At 50.5% G+C, this 26458-nt stretch overlaps 1 protein-coding gene across 1 annotated transcript in view; it reads left to right on the forward strand.

Annotated features, from left to right (window-relative positions):
• The window catches only part of LOC119974274 (ly6/PLAUR domain-containing protein 8-like), a 78053-nt gene extending 53774 nt beyond the window's left edge, over positions 1-24279 (forward strand). The window contains exon 7 of the mRNA XM_038813044.1: positions 24029-24279. Within this exon, the coding sequence (XP_038668972.1) occupies positions 24029-24279 (251 nt within the window). The remainder of the gene's footprint in view (positions 1-24028) is intronic.
• Positions 24280-26458: the final 2179 nt, after the last annotated feature.

Genomic DNA, 26458 nt, shown 5'->3' on the forward strand with positions numbered 1-26458 from the left:
GGAAAATGTTCTTTATTTAGGCACCATCGTCACCCACGGGAAAAGAGAAATTGAGCAAAAATGGATCCAGTCCATCGTTAAATTACCCCTGCTCCAAAATGTCACTGCACTCTGGTCATTCCTATGTTTGGTAGGATATTGCAGAAATTATATAGATGGTTTTGCCACTCTCAGAGCTCCTTAAAAAGAACGCCCCATGGGAATGGCTTCCGCAGCACACAGACGCCATTGATGATTTTAAATGCACCCTAGGCACAGCCCCGGCTTTACAAGTTCCAGACGCAGACTTGCCCTATGCCATAGAAGTAGCAACCACCGACCGAACCCTATCAGCAGTACTCCTACAAGAACGAAATGATCACTTAGGGCCCGTAGCCTTTGCCTCAAGAGTATTAGACCCCGTAGAGCAAGGATTCTCAGCCTGCGAATGGCACTTGCTTGCAGTCTTTTGGGCAGTACAATACTTTGTGTACATCACAGGCCTCAACCCAGTAACGATCTTGACCGAGCACAACTCACGCAACTATTACTAGACGGTAGATTAAAGGACGGTTCAGTCAGCCAAATCAGAGCAGCTCACTGGACACTACTGTTACAAGGCAGGGGCATTACAGTAAAACGCACCAAGACCCACAGATTTCTGGCTGATAATCTCCAATATGCAGGGACCACACATGAGTGCCCGATCATAGCAGCCCAACACCACACAGGACCCTTTATCCCAAAGTCACTACACCCACGAGCACGCAGTAAGACACAGGATTCCCAAACCACAGGGGATGCTTTAAAAATGTATGTAGACGGTTCCACCACAATCAAAAATGGAGTTAGAATTACTGGTTGTGGAATTTACATAGAAGATGTGCAAAGGCGCCCACCAGAAGAGATCTCTTTAAAATTGCCCGGCCACCTAGGTTCTGGCAATAGGAGACAATTCCGCCCCGCCCATCGACAACCTAGTCCAACCCCTACGACAACCCTCCCCCAGCCATGCCGGCATTTATCCATGGTCCACGCTCACAGACCCGAACTTGTCTCCGCCCACAAGTACAGACTTTCACCTTGAACTTGACTCCGATGACAACGAGAGCCTCAAGGATATGCTTACTATCCCTGAGCACTGGCACGATCTCTCTGCCCCAGTCACCCCAGCCCCCGGAACCACGAGTGAGATATCTTTGACCCCCTATATGCCCTCCCCAAGCCACCGCCACACCACAGTAACTTGCCCTCCACCCCGACGCCTCACAACAAACAAGCCCCCTTTGGCACTGCGACAACTCTTGCAGACTAGTAAGGCACGACGATTCGGATTATCCGACGGCCCATGCGGCCAGGGCACAGAAAAGGCAGACATGAGTCTGGCAACCAGGAGATGATAATGATTCAGATACTGACTCTCATTTCGGTAATGCTTTTACAACACTGTTTGGTACAGAACCTTGAGGTGTCCAGATGTTGAGCAAGGGACACCACCTAAGTATTAAGGTGTCCAAAGTTCTGATGGAGCCTGCCCGCCTTTTTCCTTCTTTTTTCTACCAAACACACAATTACTCTTCTGATTCGAGGGTACGATGCCCTATGACAGTTAAAGGCACAAGTTTGTCGGAAAACAGATCACTGTTCTCCCAGTCTTTATGACAAGTTTCCACACGACTACAAACTCTGACCATTCACCTAGGTCACCCAGGTAGGGAGTAACGGCACTGGTCCCGGCCCTACCTGAGGACCCAAATGCATCCGGTCAATTAAGCTCGGGTAGTGGAGTAACGGCACTAATCCCCGCCCTACCCGGGGATTCAACCCATTCTTATCCCGCAGCGGCCCACACGCACCTCATGTTCCTGTCACTTCCTACGCTCTGGAATGGTTCTCTGCACTCTGCCCTGTCTTTGGCAGGCCTTAGTTTTATCTTCTCTACTCCCCCTTTGGTTGTGGTATAAAGAATGCATTTTGCCACTTTCTGTACGCTCACCCCTTCTTTCCTTTACCTTCTGTGAACCCCTGGTCACTTCTACCTGCTATTTACACATATGACACAATTGGTTGCTATACATGCTGCTACACGCGAACTACCTCCGAACCCTGGGACAAAACTCTATAAAACTGGCTGCCCTGAAATTCGGCTGGTTAAGATAAGCCTCAACCACCACTGGTTGCAAATAAAGAAAAGACTGGTCGGCGAAATTGTCCGCCCAATTCCCGCATCGACCACAAGCTGCGAGAGTCTCTGTACTTTAAACATTTGCATTTCTTGTCTCTCCAAAATGGTTTTTCAAAAAAAAATGAGGGAGTCACACATGGTGACAATCATAAAGGGTAATTGGAGTAAGGAGAAAGACGAACAAAACGAGATTTATTAACCAAAGATAAGAACAGATACTGTGCTTGCACCCCCAGGATTACCCGGAAAACAGAAAACACAGGATGAAGCAAGGACTGCTGACATGCGTTTGGATGATTGCTGGACTTCTGCAACTGCGCGCGCAACGGACTCTTGTTACAAACCCCACACCAGCCCCGAACACTACCACACAACAGGCCACCACCAGCCTGGACACTACACCACAAATAAAGACAGACATCGAAACCCCCACCTGGTGAGAAAACATTGCCAAATGGAACCCCCTTTCATACATAGCAGAGGCCCTTCTAGTAATTGCAATAATCTGCAGTGTCATTCAGACACACCGACTCTGTATATGGTGAGCAAAAGCCTCCCGCTCCCCGATATATACAGTCCGATCCCCTTTCTTCAGAATTCAACAAAATTAAATGCATGTACCAATCACTGCTAAGAATAAACCATGTACCTCTTTACCTTTATTAGGATTAAGTAGAAATGTAATGCTGCTGTTTTAAATTTTGTACTGTATATAAGTTCTTTGATATTCACCAGCAGCATGAGAGTAGCTTAGATAGTGTCAGCTAGAGATCAACTGTGCGGATAAATTAAATATTTTATAGTGACCTGATTATAGTGACAGTTAGAGATGAAGTAATTTATGAATGTATTTACGAAATAGTAGGTAAATGTCCCAATCCATAAAATAGAATAGAGTAGAACCTTGCCTTGACCAAGGGTGACCGGTCCACCAAGGATGAACAGGGATCAATGGTGTGATCCACCACGCTTCGCGTTCAGGATAAAGAGGATGGTATGTAGCCATCTAAGGTGGAAACCTGCAAAGGACCATGGGAATTATGGCCAACCCAGGACTCAGACAGATACAGAGCCTATGTGTATCTGAAACACAGGTAACCAGGCCTGATCGAAACCACCGCTCGTTTCCATTTCCCATTTTCCCAGGACAATAGAACTCCAATCAAGCAACCAGTATAGCCACAGACTGATCGGCGCCACTCCCTTGCCTCAGAAAGCCCAACTGCCAAGGTCAATGACTGCTAAGGACCCGTCCAGCTACCAAGGAACCCCCCTTTATTGGCCGAAATTGAAGACAGTGATCAGAGCCCTGTCGAACTATTCTGTCCAAGATTAATGACCGCCCCAAAGAGAGGGAAATCCCAGAGGGATAAAAGAGGATACAGCCATGTGTTCTGTCTCTTTTGGATCCGGCCTGTGCCAAACCAATTGTAGCAAGAACAGCCAGCCAAGTTCAAGACCAACGATTGCTACCTGACGAATGAGCCTAGCAGAGACAGAGCTACTTTCTTCGAACCAGCCAAGTGAAATCCAGATAAAGGCCTTATCCATTTGCACAGTGCCGGTCGCCCTGAAGTTAAGTATAGGTTATTGTAGCACATAGGTGTCATTTAACTCGTAGTAGATATTGTGTTTGCATGTCGACATAACCCTTGTGTATGTAAATAAACCTTCTTTTGAATTAACTAACTGCTTGTGTGGTCATTTGATCGATATTGGGGAAGGCCTGTGGTTCACCAACATCATTAATATTAGCAACAGTATTGACGACGCTTTTGGGATCGAAACGGGCAACAGTGGTCCCCTTGTGATGTTGTACGAATTAAGTAATGGCTTGATGGGAAAACTGGCCAACTACTTGGTACAATGTAAGAAAAGCTGACCTAGCCATTCCAATATGCCAGACCCCTGTAAGGCCGATAAGGCTGACTCTGCATAACTTAAAAAATGAATAAGATCAGAGAAGGTCAAGCTATTCCAAAATGCCTGACCTCTGTAAATTCTGATAAGTTTAACTCCTCATGACCCAGGGCTGTATGAGTGAGACAAGATAAGGTCTGGGATGAAGGAGTCACCAAACTTTTAATGTTCTATCAAAGGACAAGATAAGGGTATGAGTGATAAGACAATGAGTCCTAGGAGGTCAGCAGGTTGTGCCTCTTTTATGACATTGCTTATGTTTCTACCTCTGATCGAATTCCTGATTAAGCTGTAGTCAAGCAATACTGATAATGATAATGTATAAATTGAATTGATTTTCTCCATAAGCGCGGACTTGAGGAGGAATTAGCAGTTTGTAACAACTGCTCTCTGAACTCAAGTTGCAGCCAATACTGCATGTCGTCTTTTCGTAAATAAAGACTAGTTATTTTGTCGGAACCAACTTTGTTTGTAATCTTTCTACTACAGTCAAGAAACAGGAAAATATTAACTTCTACACCCTGTGTGGCTGTCCCCTGTGTTGTCGTCCCTTGTGTCGTGGTCTCCTGGCTTGTCTCAGGCAGAGGGCAGGTGTTCCTGCTGCTCTCCCCGTGGGTCTTTGAGGTCCTGGGGGCCACCGGCATTGGCTGGGGGCGGGGGCCCCGGATGGGCCGGACCCACCGCCTGGTCCTGTAAGACACAAGACAACAAGTATGGTTAGACAGGTGGATGGGTGTGAGGCGTGTGGGGGTGAGGGCTGTTATTATCTGGGATGGGGGTGGGTTGGTGTGTAGTGTGTAGTGGTGGTGTGGGATGAGGGGAGAGGGGTGTGGGGTGAGGGAGTGAGAGGCTGAGGCGTGTGGGGTGTGGGATGAGGGGGGTTGGTGTGTGGTGAGGGGTGTGGGATGTGGGGTGAGGGGTGTGGGGTGAGGGAGTGAGAAGCTGAGGCGTGTGGGGTGTGGGATGAGGGGGGTTGGTGTGTGGTGAGGGGTGTGGGATGTGGGGTAAGGGGTGTGGAGTGAGGGGCTGAGGGGTGAGGAGGTGAGTGGTGTGAGATGAGGGGCTGAGCAGGTGACGGAGTGAGGGGTGTAGGGTGAGGGGGTGTAAGGTGAGGGTTGTGGGGGGAGGGGTGGGCACACATGTCGTGAGGACCCGCAACCAGGCAGGAGGTCTCACTTGGTGGCGCGCCCCCGACCTCTGCGTCGGTGACCTCCCTCTCCTCTGGCCCGCCGACAATGTTGAGTGCCCACTGCTCAGCCATGGTGAGAGGACGCAGATCTGGTGGTCCCTCTCGGTCTTCTCCCGCTCCTGGCAGTTATGGGCGGACTTGTCCTGGGGATAGGGGAGGGGAAGACACAAACAGCAACACTGTTAGAGGGCCCGACACATGCAGTCCAGGGGTTGGGTCTCCGATGGCATTAATGCACATGGCACCCGGCCATTGTGGCTGGCATGGGTGGGTGCAGCCATGTGGTCATGATGGTGGTGCGACCGTCCCCCTGGGGATAGGGGGTGTGTCACATGTGTGTGGGTGGATAGGGGGGTTAGTGCCAGGGGAATAGCTCCATCTGGGGGCTCGATGACGCTGTCGTGAAACTCCACGGTTTTAACGATGGTGTCATCACTTCGTCTAATTTTGGGAGAATCCAGCCCAGGATTTGATTGGGAAAAGTCAGCACGGCTTTGTGCATACGAGGTCATGCCTTACAAATTTGTTAAGAGTTCTTTGATGAAGTGACCAGGAAGGTTGATGAGGGCAGGGCGATAGATGTAGTCTGCATGGACTTCAGTAAGGCCTTTGACAAAGTTCCATATGGTCGGCTGCTCTGGAAGGTTAGATCACATGGAATCGGGAGAGCTGGCAAATTGAATATACAACTGGCTTGATGGTAGGAAGTAGATTGTAATGGTGGAAGGATGCTTGTCAGCCTAGAAGCCTGTGACTAGTGGTGTGCCTCAGGGATCAGTGCTGGGCCCATTGCTGTTTGTTATCTATATCAACGATTTGGATGAGAATGTACAAGGCATGATCCACTACCCGAGGCGAATGGTGACTTTAACCTCCAACTCTTGCCAGTTTGTTAGCCAGAGTCCCTCAGCAGGGCTAAGATATACCCCCCCCCCCACCCCCGCCATGTTAAGGTGATGACTGGTGCAATAGGTAAAATTACTGAGTTCCTCGAGTAGGGAGTCCATCCACCACTGACTGACCAGGAATCTAGAACATTTTCCTCAATTAATCAGAGTGGAAAACAATGCAAAGGAAATTTGTCGGCAGCAGTTCATGCTCCTCCGAACTTCTTTCAGTTTGTGCAGATCATCCCATCATCATCCGGTGCTCGTAGGGTGACTGCATCCCGTCGATCACCACCTAGACCTTGGGCATCTTGGGGATGGTGGCGAACCCTGCTGCCCGGGCATCCTGGTGGGCTCGGTCCACATTAAATTTGATGTCTTGTGCCAATTGGGCATGTAGGGCCTGTGTGACGACACAGCTGCACCTATGCACCGAGGTCTGCGAGATTACGGACAGGTCCCCACTTAGCAACTGGAAGGAGTCCGCAGCATAAAGGTTCAGGGCAACCGCCACCTTGATGGCCACCAGGAGCAGATGTCCCCCCCCCCCCCCCCCCCCCCCCCCAACCATTCCCCACGGTGCCAGGCGCGCCAGGATCTAACAGATCACACCGTCCCCCGCTCAGCCGGACTCTTTGACCGCATGCCCGGTCTAGCAGGTCCTCGAATGACAGGTGCTGCCGGTAATCATGAGGCCTGATGCTGTGCCTCCTTCCCACCTCCTCCTCGGCCTGTTGGGTGGCCAGCTCCCCAACCTCACCGGCTGACTCCTGTTGCTCTGGGGCAGGCTCTGCTGCTGCAGGGTTCTCCCCAGGCAGCTCCAGCTCGTACAGCCTCCGTGTATCCCCCAGGGCTGCGGCAACTAGAATGGCCACAATTCCTGGTTGGATTCTGAAGTCCATTGTCTGTAGAGGGTGAAAGTCAGCATATTAGCTTGGTTCATAACCCCCGTGGTGAACCTGGTCCACCAAGCTACACGTGGCCCCGGTGTGCACTGCATACCCTGGCCCCGCATGACCCCCTCCCTCCTCATCCCCACACTGAGCACTCTGCCCTCTGCACCTCGGCCCCATAGGTGCCTGGCACCGTGGGAGCCTCTTGCCTTGGCTCCTGTTCCTGCTGCCAGGGGTACCGGTGGCAGCCGCTATCCATGTCAGCGGTACACTCTGGGTCCCGTTTGCTGCCCTCCTGCAGAGGCAACCGTGGCCACTGCCCTTGGGTGGACCGCATGCTGCCCCTCTGGCGGGTGGTGAGCAGTTAGGTGAGGAGAGTTGGTGGGGTTGGGATCTGGGGTGCGGGGGAAGGGGGTTGATGGGATGGGTGCATCCATAAGGCCGGTGTCACTCTACACAACCATGGACCATGGTGGGTGGTCAGTGGAATGCGCAGCAAGATGGCTACCTTGCAGACCACAGCAATGGCGGTTCGTGCCTGGACACCCCGGTTCTGTGGGAGGTCAGCCCGACCCAATGGCCCATCCCTTTGGCACCTCCTGTCATCTCCAGCTGCCGTTCCCAGGCCTGACAAATGCCCCCCTTCCCCACAGCCAGCCCTGTCATTTGCAGGACTAGCAGCCCACGGTCGCGCTTCTGCATGTCCTGACTCCTCTCTCTCCCTCATTGACCATGGCACTGTGTCCCAATTTTTAAAAGCACAAGTGAAAAACCCCGTCGATAATTCCTCCCGTCCGAAGCGGAGCATTGCGGAGGCCCCGGAGAATATTGGGTCAAGCCCGCGAATGATATGCAAACAACATTTACTGCATGTACGGAGTAGAACGCATTGACACAGCTGTCAAAGCACCGGAGCACGGCATTCTGGCAGGTGCCCGGCACCGACCACGATTTGGCTTTACAAACGATTCTCTGCCCAATCGCCTTTCGCAATTTCAGCATCGGCCGAAGGAGAATCCCGCTCCTTGAGTCTTGTCTGTTCTCTGTGGAATTGGGAGGGCAATGATTGTCTCCCTTTCTGTCCAAGATTATTGTTATACCAACCTCAAATACTGTACCAGTAGGTGGCAATGTTGCATAATAAATTAGTACTGGAACGCGAAGGCATCTTTTTCACGCAATGTGGGTATCGCTGCCAAAATCAACATTTATTGCTCATCTATAATTACCTTTGGAACAAGTGGTGGTGAGCTGACTTCCTGAATCATTGCAGTCTACCTGGCCCAGATACACCCACTGCCTGTAAGGGAGGGAGCACCAAGGTTTTGACCCAGGGACAGTGAAGGAAAGGCAGTGTAGTTCCAAGTCACAATGGTATTGGCTTGGAGGGGAACCTGCAGGTTCTGGTGTCCACATGCATCAGCTACTATTGTCCTTCCAGGCAGTAGAAATTGTGAGATTGGGAGGCGCTGTTGAAGGAGGCTTGGCACATTGCTGCAGTGCATCTTGTTCCACTGCACTGCTGCCACTGTGCACTGGTGGAGGAGAATGGGAATAATTAAAGTGGTGGATGGGGTGCCAATCAAGTGGGCTGCTTTATTCTGGATGCCGTTGCGCTTCTTTCGTGTTGTTAGAGCTGCACAAATTCGGGCAACTGGAGATTATTCCATCACATGGAGCTGACTTGTTCCTTGAAGATGGTGGACCGAGAGGTGAATTACTTAGAAACCATAGAATTCATACAGTGCAGAAGGAGGCCATTCAAGTCTGCACCCACCCTCCAAAACAGCACTCTACCCTTTCCCTGTAACCCCATTACCTAACTTACACATCTTTGGACACTAAGAGGTAATTTAGCATTGCCAATCCACCTAACCTGCATATCTTTCAACTGTGGGAGGAAACGGGAGCACCCGGAGAAGACCCACACAGACACAGGGAGAACGTGCACACTCCACACAGTCACCCAAGGCTGGAATCAATCCCGAGACCTTAGCACTGTGAGGCAGCGGTGCTAACCACTGTGCCACCATGCTGCCCACTCGTAGAATTCCCAACTTCTGACCTGTGTAGCCACAGTATTTATATGAAAATGAAAATTAAATGAAAATCGCTTATTGTCACAAGTAGGCTTCAAATTAAGTTACTGTGAAAAGTCCCTAGTCGCCACATTCCGGCGCCTGTTCAGGAAGGCTGGTACGGTAATTGAACCATGCTGCTGGCCTGCCTTGGTCTGCTTTCAAAGCCAGCGATTTAGCCCTGTGCTGGTTTGTTCAACTTCTATTCCATAATAAGCCCCAGGATGTTGATAGTGGATGAATCAGTGATAGTAATGCCATTGTCAAGAACTTGTGTGGCAAAAATGTTACTGACCACTTATCAGCCCAAACCTGAATATTCTCCAGGTCTTTCTACATAAGGATGCTGACTGCTTCAGTATCTGAGGAGCCAGGAATTGTTCAATCATCAACAAATATTCCCATTTCTGACCATATGATGGTCATTGATGGAGCAGCTAAAAGTGGCTGGGCTGAGGACACTACCCTAAGGAGTACCTGTAGTGATGTTCCAGGACTGAGATGATTGAATTCCAACAAACACAACCACCTTCCTTTGTGCTAGGTATGACTCCAACCAGTGGAGAGTTGTTTCCCTAATTTCCATTAACGTCAGAGTTGAATATGATAGCAGCTAGTTCTGGAATACAAGTCTTCAGTCTGCCATCTGTGATGCTAGGGACCTCAGGAAGAACTTCAGATTAATGTCTTATGTTTTTCACTGTTGTGCTGTGCTTCCCCATAATTGAGGACGTGGCTACTTGAAGAACCTCTTCCTCTAGTCAGTTGTGCAAGTGTTAACCACCATCCATGACTTGAACATGTACAAGCCTCCAAATGCAGACCAGGACCAGCGAGTGCTGTCAATACTGCCCCATCCAGCTACCTATGGGGGGGACTCCAACAGGAGCACACTGACTGACATTACACAGTACCAGACAGTGATGGTGAAACAGCTCCTAAAGTGGGCCTTCCCAAGTGACTTTAACTTGATCAATGACTCCGAGCAACAAAAAATATTGTATTCTGCTAGCTGGTGGTCAGAATTACTCACCAAAGCTGTGTAGGGTCAATTTCCTTGATGGTCACCCCGACCAGTGCAGTGCATAGTCCTGGATGACTTCCCACATAGTCAACACAGGCCATCGCTCATTCACATTGGCCTTTACCTTCCAATCATCAACAGTGCAAAGAAGATGCAGGGCTAAATCGCTGGCTTTTAAAGCAGACCCATGCAGGCCAGAAGCACGGGTTCAACTCACGTACCAGCCTCCCCGAACAGGCGCTGGAATGTGGTGACTAGGGGCTTTTCACAGTAACTTCATATGAAGCCTACTTGTGACAATAAGCGATTTTCATTTAAATTCAAGATACGACTGAGCCTCCAGAAAGTAGATTCGCCAAAATATAGCAAGACCTTGAACCTCATCATTGTAACTATATCTATTAATAAGTGCTTTTGTGGTCCATTCAGAAAGCTGCATGCACAGCCATCCCTTGTGACTATTGACCCATCCATATCCCATATCTTGATGCAGAGAGTGCAGCACTCCCAAGGGGGTATGAAGCATCTGGTGACCCTGATATAGCGTAGTGTTTTTCAAACTTTTTTTCCGGGGACCTATTTTTACCAACTGGTTAATTGCCGCGACGCACGCCAGCCGACTTTCGTGATCCACGCCACCCAAACTTCGTGACCCACCATTTTCACTTACCAAAAAGCGACAGGTGAGCCTGTTTGGTCCTCATGTTCTCACTTGCTTTGTCATTCAATGTTACATTTCTGTATGGGCTGTTCATCAGAGATCCTGGAGCTCACACCTCCACTGCTTTGTCCTATTGTGGATTCCCCTGAACAGCTCACACCAACACTGCTTTGTCCTGTTGTGGACTCTCCTGACAGCTCACACCAACACTGCTTTGTCCTGTTGTGGACTCTCCTGACCAGCTCACACCACCACTGCTTTGTCCTGTTGTGGACTCTCCTGACCAGCTCACACCAACACTGCTTTGTCCTATTGTGCATTCTCCTGAACAGCTCACACCACCACTGCTTTGTCCTGTTGTGGACTCTCCTGACCAGTTCACACCACCATTGCTTTGTCCTGCTGTGGACTCTCCTGACCAGCTCACACCAACACTGCTTTGTCCTGTTGTGGACTCTCCTGCACAGCTCACACCACCACTGCTTTGCCCTGTTGTGGATTCTCCTGAACCGCTCACACCACCACTGCTTTGCCCTGCTGTGGATTCTCCTGTGCAGCTCACATCACCACTGCTTTGCCCTGTTGTGGATTCTCCTGTGCAGCTCACATCACTACTGCTTTGTCCTGTTGTGGATTTTCCTGAGCAGCTCACACCAACACTGCTTTGTCCTGTTGTGGACTCTCCTGCACACCTCACACCACCATTGCTTTGTCCTTTTGTGGATTCTCCTGAACAGCTCACACCACCTCTGCTTTGTCCTTTTGAGGATTCTCCTGAACAGCTCACACCACCACTGCATGGAGGAATCCCAATCGCGACCAGAGCACGTGACGTCAATATTCGGGGCACGTGACATGTTCTCAGCTGTCGCTTCAGGTAGGAAGACTGCATTGAATTTTTAAAAAATCTTCTCCTGGGTCAGCGCGCTGACGTCAGGAGGAGGTGGTCTTTCTCTCTGGGCTCCGGGCATGTGCTGCGTGCCCACATTCTGAAAGCCGGTTGCGGCCGTCATTTTTAAAAGCCAGCTGCTGTGGCCATTGTGCATTCATTCCAGTTATCGGGGACGCTGCTTTGGGTGGCTTCTGAACCCTCCCAAAATCCCTCCGTGACCCATATAACCTACCACCTCATTGAATCTCCTAATGTTGCAGGTTGTGCCAGAAGGGCAGAAACAACAGCAGTGCTCAATTTCACTCAATCCAGTCAGAAGTGCTAGCGCCTGATTTGCTGACTTGGAGCAGCCCAAAAATCATCTTCCTTAAATTGCCATCAGTCACCCTGATCCAAATTTCTAGTCATCTGCTCCATGGAGCAAATATATGAAGAACTGAAGAAGATGCCAGACATGCAGAACACAGCTGTCCTGAACTTTCAAGATTACAGAATGAGCGGAAGCATTAAGAGGCTTGAAAAGTGTCAAAGCATTTGGATATGGTGGCTATGCAACAGACTTCCTGTAACAACTTGGCCCCCATGTGCGTGCCAGGCTGACTCAATTCTACGCCAGAATCATCAACTCAAACTCACTTGCCTTTCCAAAACATGGAAACAATCTCACCTTGGTGGCTAGCTCTCAGCCAATTTCACTGTTTTCTGTGTGCATTACGATCTTCGAGGGATTTATCTTGCAATGCATATGCCCTGGAAGTAGAGATCATCTTTATTGTTGTCCAAACCGGCTTCCATAAGGGACCCAGCATATGTGATCAAGCGCTGACACGCACAACCTACGTGTGACCTCACACACAGACAGTGACCCGGGGCTAGTATCAAACCCAGGTCCTCAGTGCCGTTAGGCAGCAGTGCAGACCGCTGCACCACCGTGCCTCCCTTGTAAAGTTGACCACTTCTCTGGAAGTCTGTATGAATGCATTACAGATATATTACATGGGAGTTTGCACTTGAGGGGGTGGTATGGTCCACATCAAACAGGGACATTCTTGAAAGGAAGGCATTAAAGATGCAAAGGGCGTGACTTTGGCAGGTGCTCATCAGACATATGAGAATTCCCAAGGAGGACAAACTAACCCCATATCCTTGTGATTTACATCTTGAAATATGTCAAATGTCTTGGAGATGCAAAGATCAAAAAATGGGATTAACTGGTCCACAACAACAAATGCCAGACATGCAGGAGTATTAGATACAATAAACATCGTGAGAGAGGAAGTACTGGAGAAACTGGTATCCTTTAAGGTGGATTAATGACCAGGGCCAGATGATTTGTATCCTAGGTTGTTGAAGGAAGCCAGGGATGAAATAACGGATGCTCTGAGGATCATTTCCCATTCCTCACCAGATACAGGTGAGGTACCAGAGTATTTGAGGTCTCGAAAGTTGGACTATTATTTAAAAAGGGTGCGAGGGGGGACTTCGGGTGATGGGGATGTGCTGACTGACGCACAAAAGGTGGCTCTTTTCCTAGAAACTCGAATTTCGGTACTTTGAACCCAAAATAGCCTGCTAAATCCAGGAGAAAACCCAGTCACCCTCTCCAACACCACCTAGACAAGTCCAGCAGCAGCAACCCTTGGGGTTGAAGAGATGGCAAAGGCATAAGAGCTGCAAGAGGAGAACCAAGGCAATGGAAAATGACGAGGTCCCGGCCACACCTGAATGGGAAGGACTGCCAGATTGTTTGCAGGGCTCCCCCCCAATGAACAAATGGACGGAGTTCCTAATGCAAGAACTCCAAGAGCTCAAGGACACCATCAAAATAGAAATGACGGTAATGGTGAAGGTGGTGGTAGTGGAGACTCTGGTTATGGGGCAGGTTTAGCACACTGGCCTAAATTGCTGGCTTTTAAAGCAGACCAAGGCAGGACAGCAGCAAAGTTCAATTCCCGTACCAGCCTCCCTGAACAGGCGCCGGAATGTGGCGACTAGGGGCTTTTCACAGTAACTTCATTGAAGCCTACTCGTGACAATAAGTGATTTTCATTTGATTTTCAACCTGCAAGCGGCACTGGAGAAAATGTAAAGGCAGCTAGAGACGTAGGAAGTGATGATCAGGGAGCTGGAGAAGGCCGCGACCAACCAGAGAGATCGGTTTGCCTCATTAGAGATGGAATTGGCAAGGTTGATGGCGGTGCGAGAGACACAAAGAGGGAAGGTAAGGTCGAGGACCAAGGACCGCCAGAATCTCTGCATTGTGGGCCTACCGGAGGAAATGGAGGACAGGAACCCTCTGGAGTAAGTGGCTGAAATGCTAGGCAAACTGGTTGGAAGGGAAAGCTTCCCCAAACCTCTAGAAGTGGACAGAGCACACAGGGCACTCCGGCCAAAGCCCAAGGCCGGGGAACAACCGCTGGCAATCATTGTGAAGCTGCACTGGGACCAAGACTGAGAAAGGATCTTAAACTGGGCGAGACACACAAGGGCCTACAGCTGGGAGGATCACTCCCAGGCACTCCTATCTGCGCCCATAAACATAGTCGGGAAACTTCACAACACCGGTCAGAAGGCCCAGGCACTCCTATCTGCGCGTAGCACTGTTCCTTGGGGGTCATCGCCCGTGACGCATATGCAACGGGGGCCCATGATGAGGCCTCATCACGCTGCAGAAGCACGGCTCCAAGACACAGACTGGCGTCTGTAGAGATTTTGTTTCTTTTGCCGGATCAAAGAAGGCCAGAACTGTGACCGTGCATAGTTTGGCCTTTAGTTCCCTCCATTCGAGCTAGTGGGCAGGCAGCCACTGGAAGAACCTGGTCTTCCGGACCAGATTCCTGAGAGCCGTGGTATGCGAGGCGAGGTGAGGGATGAACTTTCCTAAAAAGTTTACCATTCCCAAAAACCGGAGGACCGCTTTCTTGTCCACGGGCGTTTTCATGGCAGTGATTGCAGCAATTTTGTCCTCATCCGGCCGCACACCCAAATCGAAATGTGGTCCCCCAGGAATTTGATATCTGACTGACCGAAAGAGCATTTAGCTCTATTGAGGCGGAACCCATGCTCGTGTATGCGTTTGAAAACACGCTTGAGGCGACTGATGTGCTCCTGCGGGGTGGTGGACTAGATTATTATGTCATCGACGTAGACACGAACACCTTCAATTCCCTCCATCATTTGTTCCATGATTCAGTGAAATACCTTGCACGCCGAGATGATCCCAAATGGAATTCTGTTGGAGCAGTATCTGGCAAAGGGAGTATTGAATGTGCACAGCTTTCTGCTAGATTCATCTAGCTGGATTTGCCAGAAGCCTTTTGAGATGTCAGGTTTTGTGAAGAGCTTGGCGTGGGCCATTTCACATGTGAGTTCTTCATGCTTGGGAATTTGGTTGTGCTCCCTCATGATATTTCGATTAAGATCCTTAGGATCTATGGAAATTCTTAATTCACCGGACGGTTTCTTCACACAGACTATGAACTCACCTAGTTGGTTGGTTCCGTGACCCTGGAGATCAGTCCTTGGTCCTGGAGGTCTTGGAGCTGTTGCTTGAGGCGGTCCTTAAGGGGCGCGGGGACCCTGTGAGGTGCGTGTACCACAGGCGTGGCGTTCGGCCTGAGCAGAATCTTGTATGTATACGGGAGCGTGCCCATGCCCTCGAAGACGTTGTGGTACTGTTGCGCCCTGAAGTCGGTGTCAGGAGAGGCAGACACATCGATGGGAGAGAGAGAGTGAACCCTCTGCACCAAGTTCAGCAGCTTACATTCCTGTGCGCCAGGCAAGGAGGCTTTCGAAGAGGCAACAATTTTGAAAGATAATACAGCTGTGTGAGCATGATGCATCACCTTGAGTTGGCAGGAGCCACTGGCAGCGATGGCATTTCCGTTGTAATCAAGCAGTTGGCATGCAGATGGTAGGATGGCTGGCTTGACACGAAGACTTTGAAGGTTAGACTGCGCAATGAGATTGGCGGAGGCACCGGTGTCCAGGCGGAACTGTATTCGGGACCGGTTGACCGTAAGGGTGGCACACCACTCATCATCCAGATCAATGCTGTGTATCGGAATGGGCTTGGTGCTGCGCTTTGGAGACATCCTGTGCTTTGTTATGATGCCGACTTGAAAAGGGGCTGCAGGTCATCGCTGTCAAAGTCGGGGGACAGGTCTGGATCAGGCTCGGTGACTGTGGGCTGAATGGCCCGGACATCCCTGCGGCGCTGGCTGGAGCGACGAAAGCTAGCAGGCTGAGTTGACCTGCATAAAGCAGCACAGTGGCCAAATTTGCCACACTGCAAACATTGTCGGGACTTGGCGGGACACTGCTTTAAGTGGGTGGAGCCACAGTTGCCGCACGCCGTTGCGTCAGTGCGTTCATTGCGCTACCCGTGCATGCGCAGTGCGATCCGGCATGGTGAGCGTCTGCGCAATACATTCTTCGACATCGCCTCGTTCGGTGCGTCCAAGCGCGGGAGCCCGCGAAAAGGCCACCTTCATCCAGGCTTAGGCCCGGGAGTGATTTGATGACTTGGACCCGTTCTGCCTCGTGGGGAGCTTGCCGTGCCGTTTCAGCCGCCTGGATGTGGGAATACCACGTGGTGGCGTGCTCGTGGAACACACAGGTCTCAATGGCAATTGACAGGGTGAGCTGTTTGACCTTAAGAAGCTGCCGGCGAAGGGGTCTGACTGAACATCGAAAACGATCTGGTTGGGTATCATGGAGTCGGAGGTGGACCCGTAGTTGAGGACTGCACAAGGACACGGAGATGGGTGACAAAGGATTGGAAAGGTTCATCCTTACCCTGTAAGCGCTGCTGAAAGATATAGCGCTCAAAGCTTTCGTTCACCTCGTCACCGCAGTGGCTATCAAACTTTAGGAGGACCGTCTTGAACTTAGATTTATCTTCCCCATCGGCGAAGGTGAGAGAATTAAAGATGTGGATGGCGTGGTCCCTGGCTGTGGAGAGGAAGAGAGCAATCTTCCGTACGTCTGAGGCAGCTTCCAGGTCCATTGCCTCAAGGTATAACTGGAAGCGCTGTTTGAAGATCTTCCAGTTGGACCCTAGGTTGCCGGTAATGCGGAGCAGCGGTGGCGGGCGGACGCTGTCCATGTTGCAGAATGGCTGTATGCTGGTGGAAGGCTGATCACTGGCAGGTAGGTCTCAGAAGTTCTAACATCAACTACTGGTACCATGATGTGTTGGGCGCTCTGGATCCGTGAAACACATACAGGCCACCAACACTGAAGATAGTTGAACACTATTTTATTAACTCTTATAAAATGCTAAATATACTATTACTGTGGGTTTACACGATGTTAGATTAACTAGAGACCTGTGCCTGTCCTAACCAGTTGAATCACTCAACACGTGGTGAGAATCTGTGCTGTAAACTATAAGCTCTTGTGCTTCTGAGAGGCTGCATCCTGAATGAGCGGGAAAGGTGATGCCCTCTGTCTTTATAGTGAGTGTGTTCTAACTGGTGATTGGCTGCGGTGTTTGTGCATGTTGATTGGTCCTAGTGTATGTCCATCAGTGTGTGTGTCTGCATCATGATATACTGGTGCATATTATGCCAAACTCCATGCAGGCAGGGAAGGCACCGGCGCCAGGTGGATACCAGGCAGACTTCTACAAAACATCTGCAACAGCACTGGCCCCGCACTCGCGGGAGATGTTTGCAGACTCGCTGGTAAGGGGTTCCCTACCGCCAACACCAGCACAAGCCTCAATATCGCTGATATCGAAAAAGGCCAAAGACCCAAATGAGTGCAAGCCCATCTCGCTACTCAATGTAGATGGAAAAACCCTGGTTATGCGGAGAGGATACAGACAGTATAGGGTCCCCCTCCACACGGATGATCTGCTCCTCTACATCTCGAACCCCCGGGGCCAGCATGGAAGGAGTAATGAAGGACCGAAAGTAATTCAGAGGCTTCTCAGGTGACAAACACAACTTGAGCGAAAGTCAAATCTTCCGGGTGAACCTGCAGGGAGGAGGGACAGAGCTGGAGGGACTACCATTCAAAGAAGCCCAAACTAAATTCTGCCACCCAGGGATCCAAATAGCCCAAGGTTGGACACAGATCCACAAATGGAACCTGATGAGGATGTCAAAAGAGACCTGCAGCGGGTGGGACACATTCCCACTCTCCCTCGCAAGGAGAATACAGACAATCAAAATGGACGTGCTGGCCAGATTCCTCTTCCTGTTCAGATCCCTCCTGATCTACATCTCCAAGTCTTCTTTGACATGGTAGACAAGCTAATTATGGAGTTTGTGTGTGGGGTGTGTGTGTGGGGGGGGGGGGGGGGGGGGGAGGAGCCCAAACAGCCAAAAAAAGGTCCTACAAAGTAGGAGAAACATGGGAGGCCTGTCCTCACAAACCTACGGTTCTACCACTGGGTGGCCAACAGAATGGGTGAAGATGGAGGATTGTTCCTGCACCTGGACATCCCTCCGATCCCTAGTCACAACCGCACTCCCCCCCCCCCCCCCCCCGCCCCCGACCAATTACTCGAGAAGCCCTGAGGTGGTTGCCGCACGTGGTATCTGACGAGACAGCACTTCGGCATAACCAAAATGTCCACAAAGGCCCCCATCTGCAACAACCACAAGTTCACTCCCGCAATAATGGACCGCACCTTCAAAAGGTGGAGATAGAACAAGGAGACACTGATGATTAGAGACATGCACACAGAAGACAGAGTACTGACCCTGGAGGAACTCACGGAGAAGTTCCAGCTTCCAAAAGGAAACAAACTACGACACATACAGGTCAAGAACTTCCTCGGTGAGGAAACAGATACCAGGACATTCGCTACTCGAGGAAATGCTGGACATGGGCAACCAATGGGGGTGAACTGTGGGGACCTGTACAAGTGACTGTGCACCCTTCTGGATGAGACAAGGGAAAAATAGGAGGAGGAACGAGGCATAGAGATAGGGGGAGGACTCTAGATCGAAGGACTGCACAGGGTGAAATCCACCTCTACATGCGCAGGGATCAGTCTAATGCAACTATAAAGTGGTGCACAGAGCGCACCTAACCAGAACCCGAGTGAACAGGTTTTTCCCAGAGCTGGAGGATAAATGTGAACGGTGCCAGGGCAAGCCTGGCCTGTAAATATATGAGAATTTCTGTTGGTCTTTGTCTTCCTTTTTGTCTCCTTTTCCTTTTGTTTTCTTTGTTTTTGTTTTATAATTTTAATTTTTTTCCCTTTTTCTGCGGGGTCTCCAACATGTAATTTAACTTATGAACTAAGGAGCAGCACGGTGGCGCAGTGGGTTAGCCCTGATGCCTCACTGGCGCCGAGGTCCCAGGTTCGATCCCTGCTCTGGGTCACTGTCCGTGTGGAGTTTGCACATTCTCCCCGTGCTTGTGTGGGTTTTGCCTCCACGACCCAATGATGTGCAGGGTAGGTGGATTGGCCACGCTAATTGCCCCTTAATTGGAAAAAAAAATTAATTGGGTATTCTAAAAAAAAATTTTTTAACTTATGAACTGAAATGTAAATCATAAAATGTGAAAACCAGTAAAAACATTTACTTTTTAAAAGTGTGCGAGGGACATACCATAAAACTGTAGGTTGGTCCGTCTAACTTCAGTGATGCAAGTCATTGGAAGCAATCCTGAGAGACAGGATAAACTGTCACTTTGAAAGGCATGGATTGATTAGGGATTGTCAACATGGCTTTGTTAGGGGAAGATTGTGTCTTATTAACTTAATGGAATTTTTTGAGGAAGTAACAAGAAAGATTGATGAGGGGGGTGCAGTGTATATTGATGAGGGGGGTGCAGTGTATATTGGCTGGAATTCTCCGGCTGTTGGGATTCTCTGTTCCCGCCGGCAGCGTATCCCTGTCCACGGGTTTCCCAGCAGCATGGGGTGATTTCAGTGGAATATCCCATTGAATCCCGCCACCAGCGAATGGCATGCCATCAAGAAACACACGGCTAGGGGACCGGAGAATGTAGTCCATTGTCTCCATGGATTTCAGTCTGGCATTTGACAAGGTCCCACATGATAGATGGGTCAGAAAAGGTAGATATTATGGGGTACAGGGGGAGGTGGCAGGTTAGATCCAAAATTGATTCAGTGACAGGAAACAAAGAGCAATGGTTGATGGATGGTTTTGTTAATGGAAAACAGTTTTCCGTTGTTTTCCACAGGGCTCAGTGTTGGGGCCCTTTCTATTTGACGTATATATTAATGATTTAGACTTAAATGGGCAGCAGGGTAGCATGGTGGTTAGCATAAATGCTTCACAGCTCCAGGGTCCCAGGTTCGATTCCCGGCTGGGTCACTGTCTGTGTGGAGTCTGCACGTCCTCCCCCTGTGTGCGTGGGTTTCCTCCGGGTGCTCCGGTTTCCTCCCACAGTCCAAAAGATGTGCGGGTTAGGTGGATTGGTTATGCTAAATTGCCCGTAGTGTCCTAATAAAAGTAAGGTTAAGGGGGGGGGTTGTTGTTGGGTTACGGGTATAGGGTGAATACGTGGGTTGAGTAGGGTGATCATGGCTCGGCACAACATTGAGGGCCGAAGGGCCTGTTCTGTGCTGTACTGTTCTATGTTCTATGTGTGTGGTATGATTGGGAAATCTGCAGATGACACAAAAATAATCTGTGTTTGATAGTGAAGGTGGGTGTCTACTCCAGAATGATATCAATGGTTTACTTGAGCGTGCAATGAAGTGGGAAATGGAATTCACTCTGGACAAATGTGATATATTTGTGGAGGGAAAACCAAGCAACGAAATACTCAATAAACGGGAAAATATTGAGGGGATTGAGGAAATGAGACACCATGACTGGGATTCTCCGAACCCACGCTGGGTCGGACAATCATCGGGGGGGGGGGGGGGGGAATCGCACCATGCCGAATCTCCGCCGCCCGTGGAGTCGCTGCCCCCCCCCCCCGGCGATTCTCCACGCCTCGACGGGCCGAGTCCCGCCGGCGTGGGTTACGTACGGTCCCACCCGGCGGTACCTCAGAGTTCTGGCTGCGGGGTGCGCCCTGATGATGGGGGGGCGAGGGATCGGACTCGGGGGGGGGGGGGGGGGGCTCCACGGTGGTGAAATTAAAACTCACCACTATTCTTAGAATTCCCCCTATACCAAAAAAGGGTAGATATTCTAAATGGTGAACAGGGATTCTCACTCCCTGACTCCGATGCAGGCTTCGGTTGGTGCTATTCAGGTCAAACTATATTTTCAAGTTATTCCCCGGTATAACCCATACCTTCACCGAAGAATTCTACCTACTTACCCCTTAGTAGCATCAATGTCCTGGGTCCTGCGTTGTTAAGTAAGGAAAGTAGGCTAATAACCACTGTTATTAACCTTTTGTGGGATCTTTCCTTGTATCCTCCCAGACCAGATATTGCCAGACTTGCATGTTTCAAATGACCCATTTTTCTGTATTTGAATTACAGTGGCCTGGCCTACAATCGGGGCCTACCAATTGGCGGGCGGGCTAATTCCGTGGGGGGCCTATGCTCCTCCGCGCCGGGCACTTGTAGGGCTCTGCCATATTGCCCGGGCACCGGCGCGGAGATGGGAACCCACGCGCATGCGCGGACTCATGCCAGCCATGGCGCGCTGGCTTTCAAGCACCAGAGCAGCAGAGACCACTCCGGCACCATACTAGCCCCGTAGAAAGAGGTGAATACCTGGGCCTGGAGGCCCGTTGACACCGGAATGGCTCGCACCGCTTTTGACGCCAGCGTCAGACCTTGGCCATGGGATCAGAGAATCCCGGCCCATCCCCTAGGTCCTTGAATGTTGCAGGACAGGTGGTCAAGGTAATCAAGAAAACATATGGAATACTTTCCTTTACTGGGTGAGGTATTGAAGACAAGAGCAGGGCCTTTGTGTACCGCTCTGGTCACCACATTACAGGAAGGGCATAATGGCTCTGGTGAGAGGGCAGAGGAGATTTACAAGAACATTGTGAGAAAATTGCAGCTGTGAGGAGAGATGCGATGGGCTAGGATTGTTTTCCTTATAACAGTGGAGGCTAATGTGTGACCTAATTGAAGTGTACAAAATTATGAGGGGCCCAGGCAGGTTAGATGCCAAAGAGTTGGTTTCCAAGCTGAGAGGTAATTTACAAGGGGGCATTGATTTAAGGTGATTGGTCGAAGGATTAGATATGAGTCACGCTTATCTCCAGCTGGTCCTGGCCACCATGTTCAGATGCTTCATCACCATGAACATGCACCAGGGATATATGAATGCACCTGCCTGCCCTTTGGGATTTCCTCCGTGTGCACAATATTCCAGAACTTTATGCATGTGCATGTGGTAGTCTTTCTGGGCGAGATCCTGATCACAGGCTTGTTTGACAAAGAGCATCTGCAAAACTTGGCCGAGGTGCTGAGGCATTTTGTGGAGGCCGGCGTCCACCTCCGGTAGGAGAAGTTTATCTTCAACGTCGCCGAGGTAACGTACCTCAAAGGCCGCATTGACAACAATGGGTTGCACCCAGTGGAAGAAAAAGTACAGGCAATTCGGAAGGTCCCTGTGCCAGCTGGCCCGGCAGAACTCCGATCAATACTCGGCATCGTCAATTACTATGGCATGTTCCTCTCAAGCCTGGCCATCACATTAGCTCCCCCACACCGTCAGTTAAAGAAGGGGCAATGCTGGAAGTGGGCCCAGGAACAGCAAATGGCTTTACCAGGTAAAGCAACAGCTTTCCTCAGCAAGACTGCTAACCCACTTCAACCCATCCCGGCCAATCCTGTTGACCTGCGATGCATTTCCACACGGCATCGGGGTTGTGCTGGTCCACATCATGGACGATGGATCTGAATGCCACATCGTCTTCACCTCTGAACGTTGGCCGATGCAGAGAAACGATACGCGCAGACTGAGGGTTTGACCTTCGTGTTTGGAGTCAAGATATTCCATGAATATATCTATGGGCATTGCTTCACCATTCTCATGGATCACTGCCCCTCCTGGGGCTCTTCCAAGGAAGATTGAGCGATTCCCCACATTGCTTCTACCGTGGCCAGCAGCATCTGTTAGCAGCACCTGATTATGTTTTGGAGAACCGCTCTAAGGCGGAGACTCCCCATGTTGGCACATTAAACCATCTGCCCCTGCCAACCAGGACACCGACACTAGCCAGTAAAGTAATTGCAGCCCTCTATTTTATGGACTCATTACCGGTCACGAAGTCCTACGTTTGCAGGTGGACCCAGATGGACCTCAGCTAGCACACGCCCACCACATGTGCAGTACGGGGCTCAGCACCAGCCTACACCACGAAGATTCAGGAGCTGAGCATCAAGTACGGAGCACTCCTTTGGGTTGACCCACGTGATGGTCCCCAAACGTGAATGTGGCCCACTCCTGATGGACCTCCACAATAGACACCCAGGGGTGTCCAAAATGGAAATGTTAGCTCGTAGCTACGTTTGATGGCCCGGTATCGATGCGGACATAGAGCGGGTGGCCCAACACTGAATCCAGTGTCAGACCCACGAGAAGTTGCTGCCTGCAGCCCCACTCCACCTGTGGGAATTGTTGGGTCATTTGTGATTTCACCTCCATATAGATGTTGCAGGACCCTTTCAGTGCGCAATGTTGCTCCTCCTCATCAATGTTCACTCTCAAGTGAATGGAGGTCCTCAAGAACAGGCGATAACAGCACAGGACACCATAGAGAAATCCGGCACATGTTTAGCAGGCACAGCATGTTCGACATGCTGGTGTCAGACAATGGTACGGCTTTCCCTAGTGTGCAATTTGTGCCATTCGTATCCGTCAAAGGGATCCGTCATGTAAGGACCGTCCCATACCACTAGGATTCAAATGGGTTGGCGGTGCAAATTTTCAAACTTGGAATGAAATAGCAGATGTCGGGATCCTGGGAGACCCGCTTAGCAAGGTTCTTATTCTGTTACTGGATGACCCTGCATGCCATGATATGCCGCGCACCAGTCAAGATGCTGATGGGTCGTCGTCTCTGCAACTGGTTAAGTCTCGTCTTTCCTGATATTGGCAGGAAAGTCTGCAGCGCTCAGGACCAAACCAAAGCAGTCGCAGAAAACCACTGTGCGGATTTGCTCCAGGAGACGCGGTGCATGTCCGGACTTCGACGATGGAGCCGCTTGGATCCTGTGCATCGTGTTGGTGGAAACTGGCCCCATTCCTACTGAATACGGGCATAGGGCCACAAGTCTAATCATGTGGACTACCTCCGAAACTGTATCCTGGACACTCCGACCATACTGGCTGTTGATATCCCAGTGTCGGTGTCTTTGCCACCGCCCTTGTTGCCGTCCCTAACTCTGCCGCCTGTCTGGGATCCAGGGTTTGTTGTTGAGGATACCAAGATGCTGGACGAGGAACTATCTGGCTCCGACTGGGAAACCGAGATGGACGTTTCACCATCATCAATGTACCTGTGCCGGCTCTTATGGCATGCAACGCTGTCACTGCCAGATTCTCATCACGTAAACGCCGCTCTCCAGTCTATTCTACGTCTCCTGACCCAGCACGGGCTGTGCCTGAATGCCATCCGTGAGCGAAATGGTCAAAAGGTCCAGCATGACTTCCGGTAACGGGGAAATGCTGAGCACCCCGAAAGACAGGATAAAAACTTTAAGCCAAATTTAACCCACAAAAATCAGACTAAAACATACCCTCAACTTCAGCAATACTAAGAACAGCAAGGATGCCAGGAAGCAGCAGTTCAAGTGTCTGCAGAGACACCAGAAATGGTAGCCATGATGTGGAGATGCCGGCGTTGGACTGGGGTGAGCACAGTAAGAAGTCTTACAACACCAGGTTAAAGTCCAACAGGTTTGTTTCAAACACGAGCTTTCGGAGCACGGCTCCTTCTTCAGGTGAATGGAAAGGCTTGTTCCAGAAATGTTTATATAGACACAGTCAGAGATGCCCCGGAATGCGAGCACCTGCAGGCAATCAAATCATCAAAGATGCAGAGAGAGAGGTAACTCCAGGTTAAAGAGGTGTGAATTGTCCCAAGCCAGTTCAGTCGGTAGGCCTCTGCAAGTCCAGGCTTGTTGGTGGGGGCCGAATGTAATGCGACATGAATCCCAGATCCCGGTTGAGTCCGCATTCATGCGTGCGGAACTTAGCTATAAGTTTTTGCTCAGCAATTTTGCGTTGTCGCGTCTCCTGAAGGCCTCCTTGTAGAATGCTGACCCGGAGATCAGAGGCTGAATGTCCTTGACTGCTGAAGTGTTCCCCAACTGGAAGGGAACAGTCCTGCCTGTTGATAGTCGCACGATGCCCGTTTATTCGTTGTCGCAGTGTCTGCATGGTCTCGCCAATGTACCACGCTTCGGGACATCCTTTCCTGCAGCGTATGAGGTAGACTACATTGGTCGAGTCGCACGAGTATGCGCCGCGTACCTGGTGGGTGGTGTTTCCACGTGTAATGGTGGTGTCCATGTCGATGATCTGGCATGTCTTGCAGAGATTACCCTGGCAGGGTTTTGTGGTGTTGTGGTTGCTGTTCTGAAGGCTGGGTAATTTGCTGCAAACAATGGTTTGTTTGAGGTTGCGCGGTTGTTTGAAGGCCAGTAGTGGGGGTGTGGGGATGACCTTGGCAAGATGTCCATCCTCGCTGATGATGTGTTGGAGGCTGCGAAGAAGATGTCGTAGTTTCTCCGCCCCAGGAAAGTACTGGACGACGAAGGGTACTCTGTCAGTGGTGTCCCGTGTTTGTCTTCTGAGGAGGTCGGTGCGGTTTTTTGCTGTGGCGCGGTGGAACTGTCGATCAATGAGTCGAGCGCCATATCCCGTTCGTACGAGGGCATCTTTCAGCATCTGTAGGTGTCTGTTGCGCTCCTCCTTGTCTGAGCAGATCCTGTGTATACGGAGGGCTTGTCCATAGGGGATGGCTTCTTTAATGTGTTTCGGGTGAAAGCTGGAGAAGTGGAGCATCGTGAGATTATCTGTGGGCTTGCGGTAAAGCGAGGTGCTGAGGTGACCGTCCTTGATGGAGACGAGTGTGTCCAAGAATGGAACTGAATTTGGAGAATAGTCCAAATTCAGTTCCATTCTTGGACACACTCGTCTCCATCAAGGACGGTCACCTCAGCACCTCGCTTTACCGCAAGCCCACAGATAATCTCACGATGCTCCACTTCTCCAGCTTTCACCCGAAACACATTAAAGAAGCCATCCCCTATGGACAAGCCCTCCGTATACACAGGATCTGCTCAGACAAGGAGGAGCGCAACAGACACCTACAGATGCTGAAAGATGCCCTCGTACGAACGGGATATGGCGCTCGACTCATTGATCGACAGTTCCACCGCGCCACAGCAAAAAACCGCACCGACCTCCTCAGAAGACAAACACGGGACACCACTGACAGAGTACCCTTCGTCGTCCAGTACTTTCCTGGGGCGGAGAAACTACGCCATCTTCTTCGCAGCCTCCAACACATCATCAGCGAGGATGGACATCTTGCCAAGGTCATCCCCACACCCCCACTACTGGCCTTCAAACAACCGCGCAACCTCAAACAAACCATTGTTTGCAGCAAATTACCCAGCCTTCAGAACAGCAACCACAACACCACAAAACCCTGCCAGGGTAATCTCTGCAAGACATGCCAGATCATCGACATGGACACCACCATTACACGTGGAAACACCACCCACCAGGTACGCGGCGCATACTCGTGCGACTCGACCAATGTAGTCTACCTCATACGCTGCAGGAAAGGATGTCCCGAAGCGTGGTACATTGGCGAGACCATGCAGA

The sequence above is a fragment of the Scyliorhinus canicula genome, chromosome 12, assembly GCF_902713615.1.
Source record: "Scyliorhinus canicula chromosome 12, sScyCan1.1, whole genome shotgun sequence".
Classification (NCBI taxonomy): domain Eukaryota; kingdom Metazoa; phylum Chordata; class Chondrichthyes; order Carcharhiniformes; family Scyliorhinidae; genus Scyliorhinus; species Scyliorhinus canicula.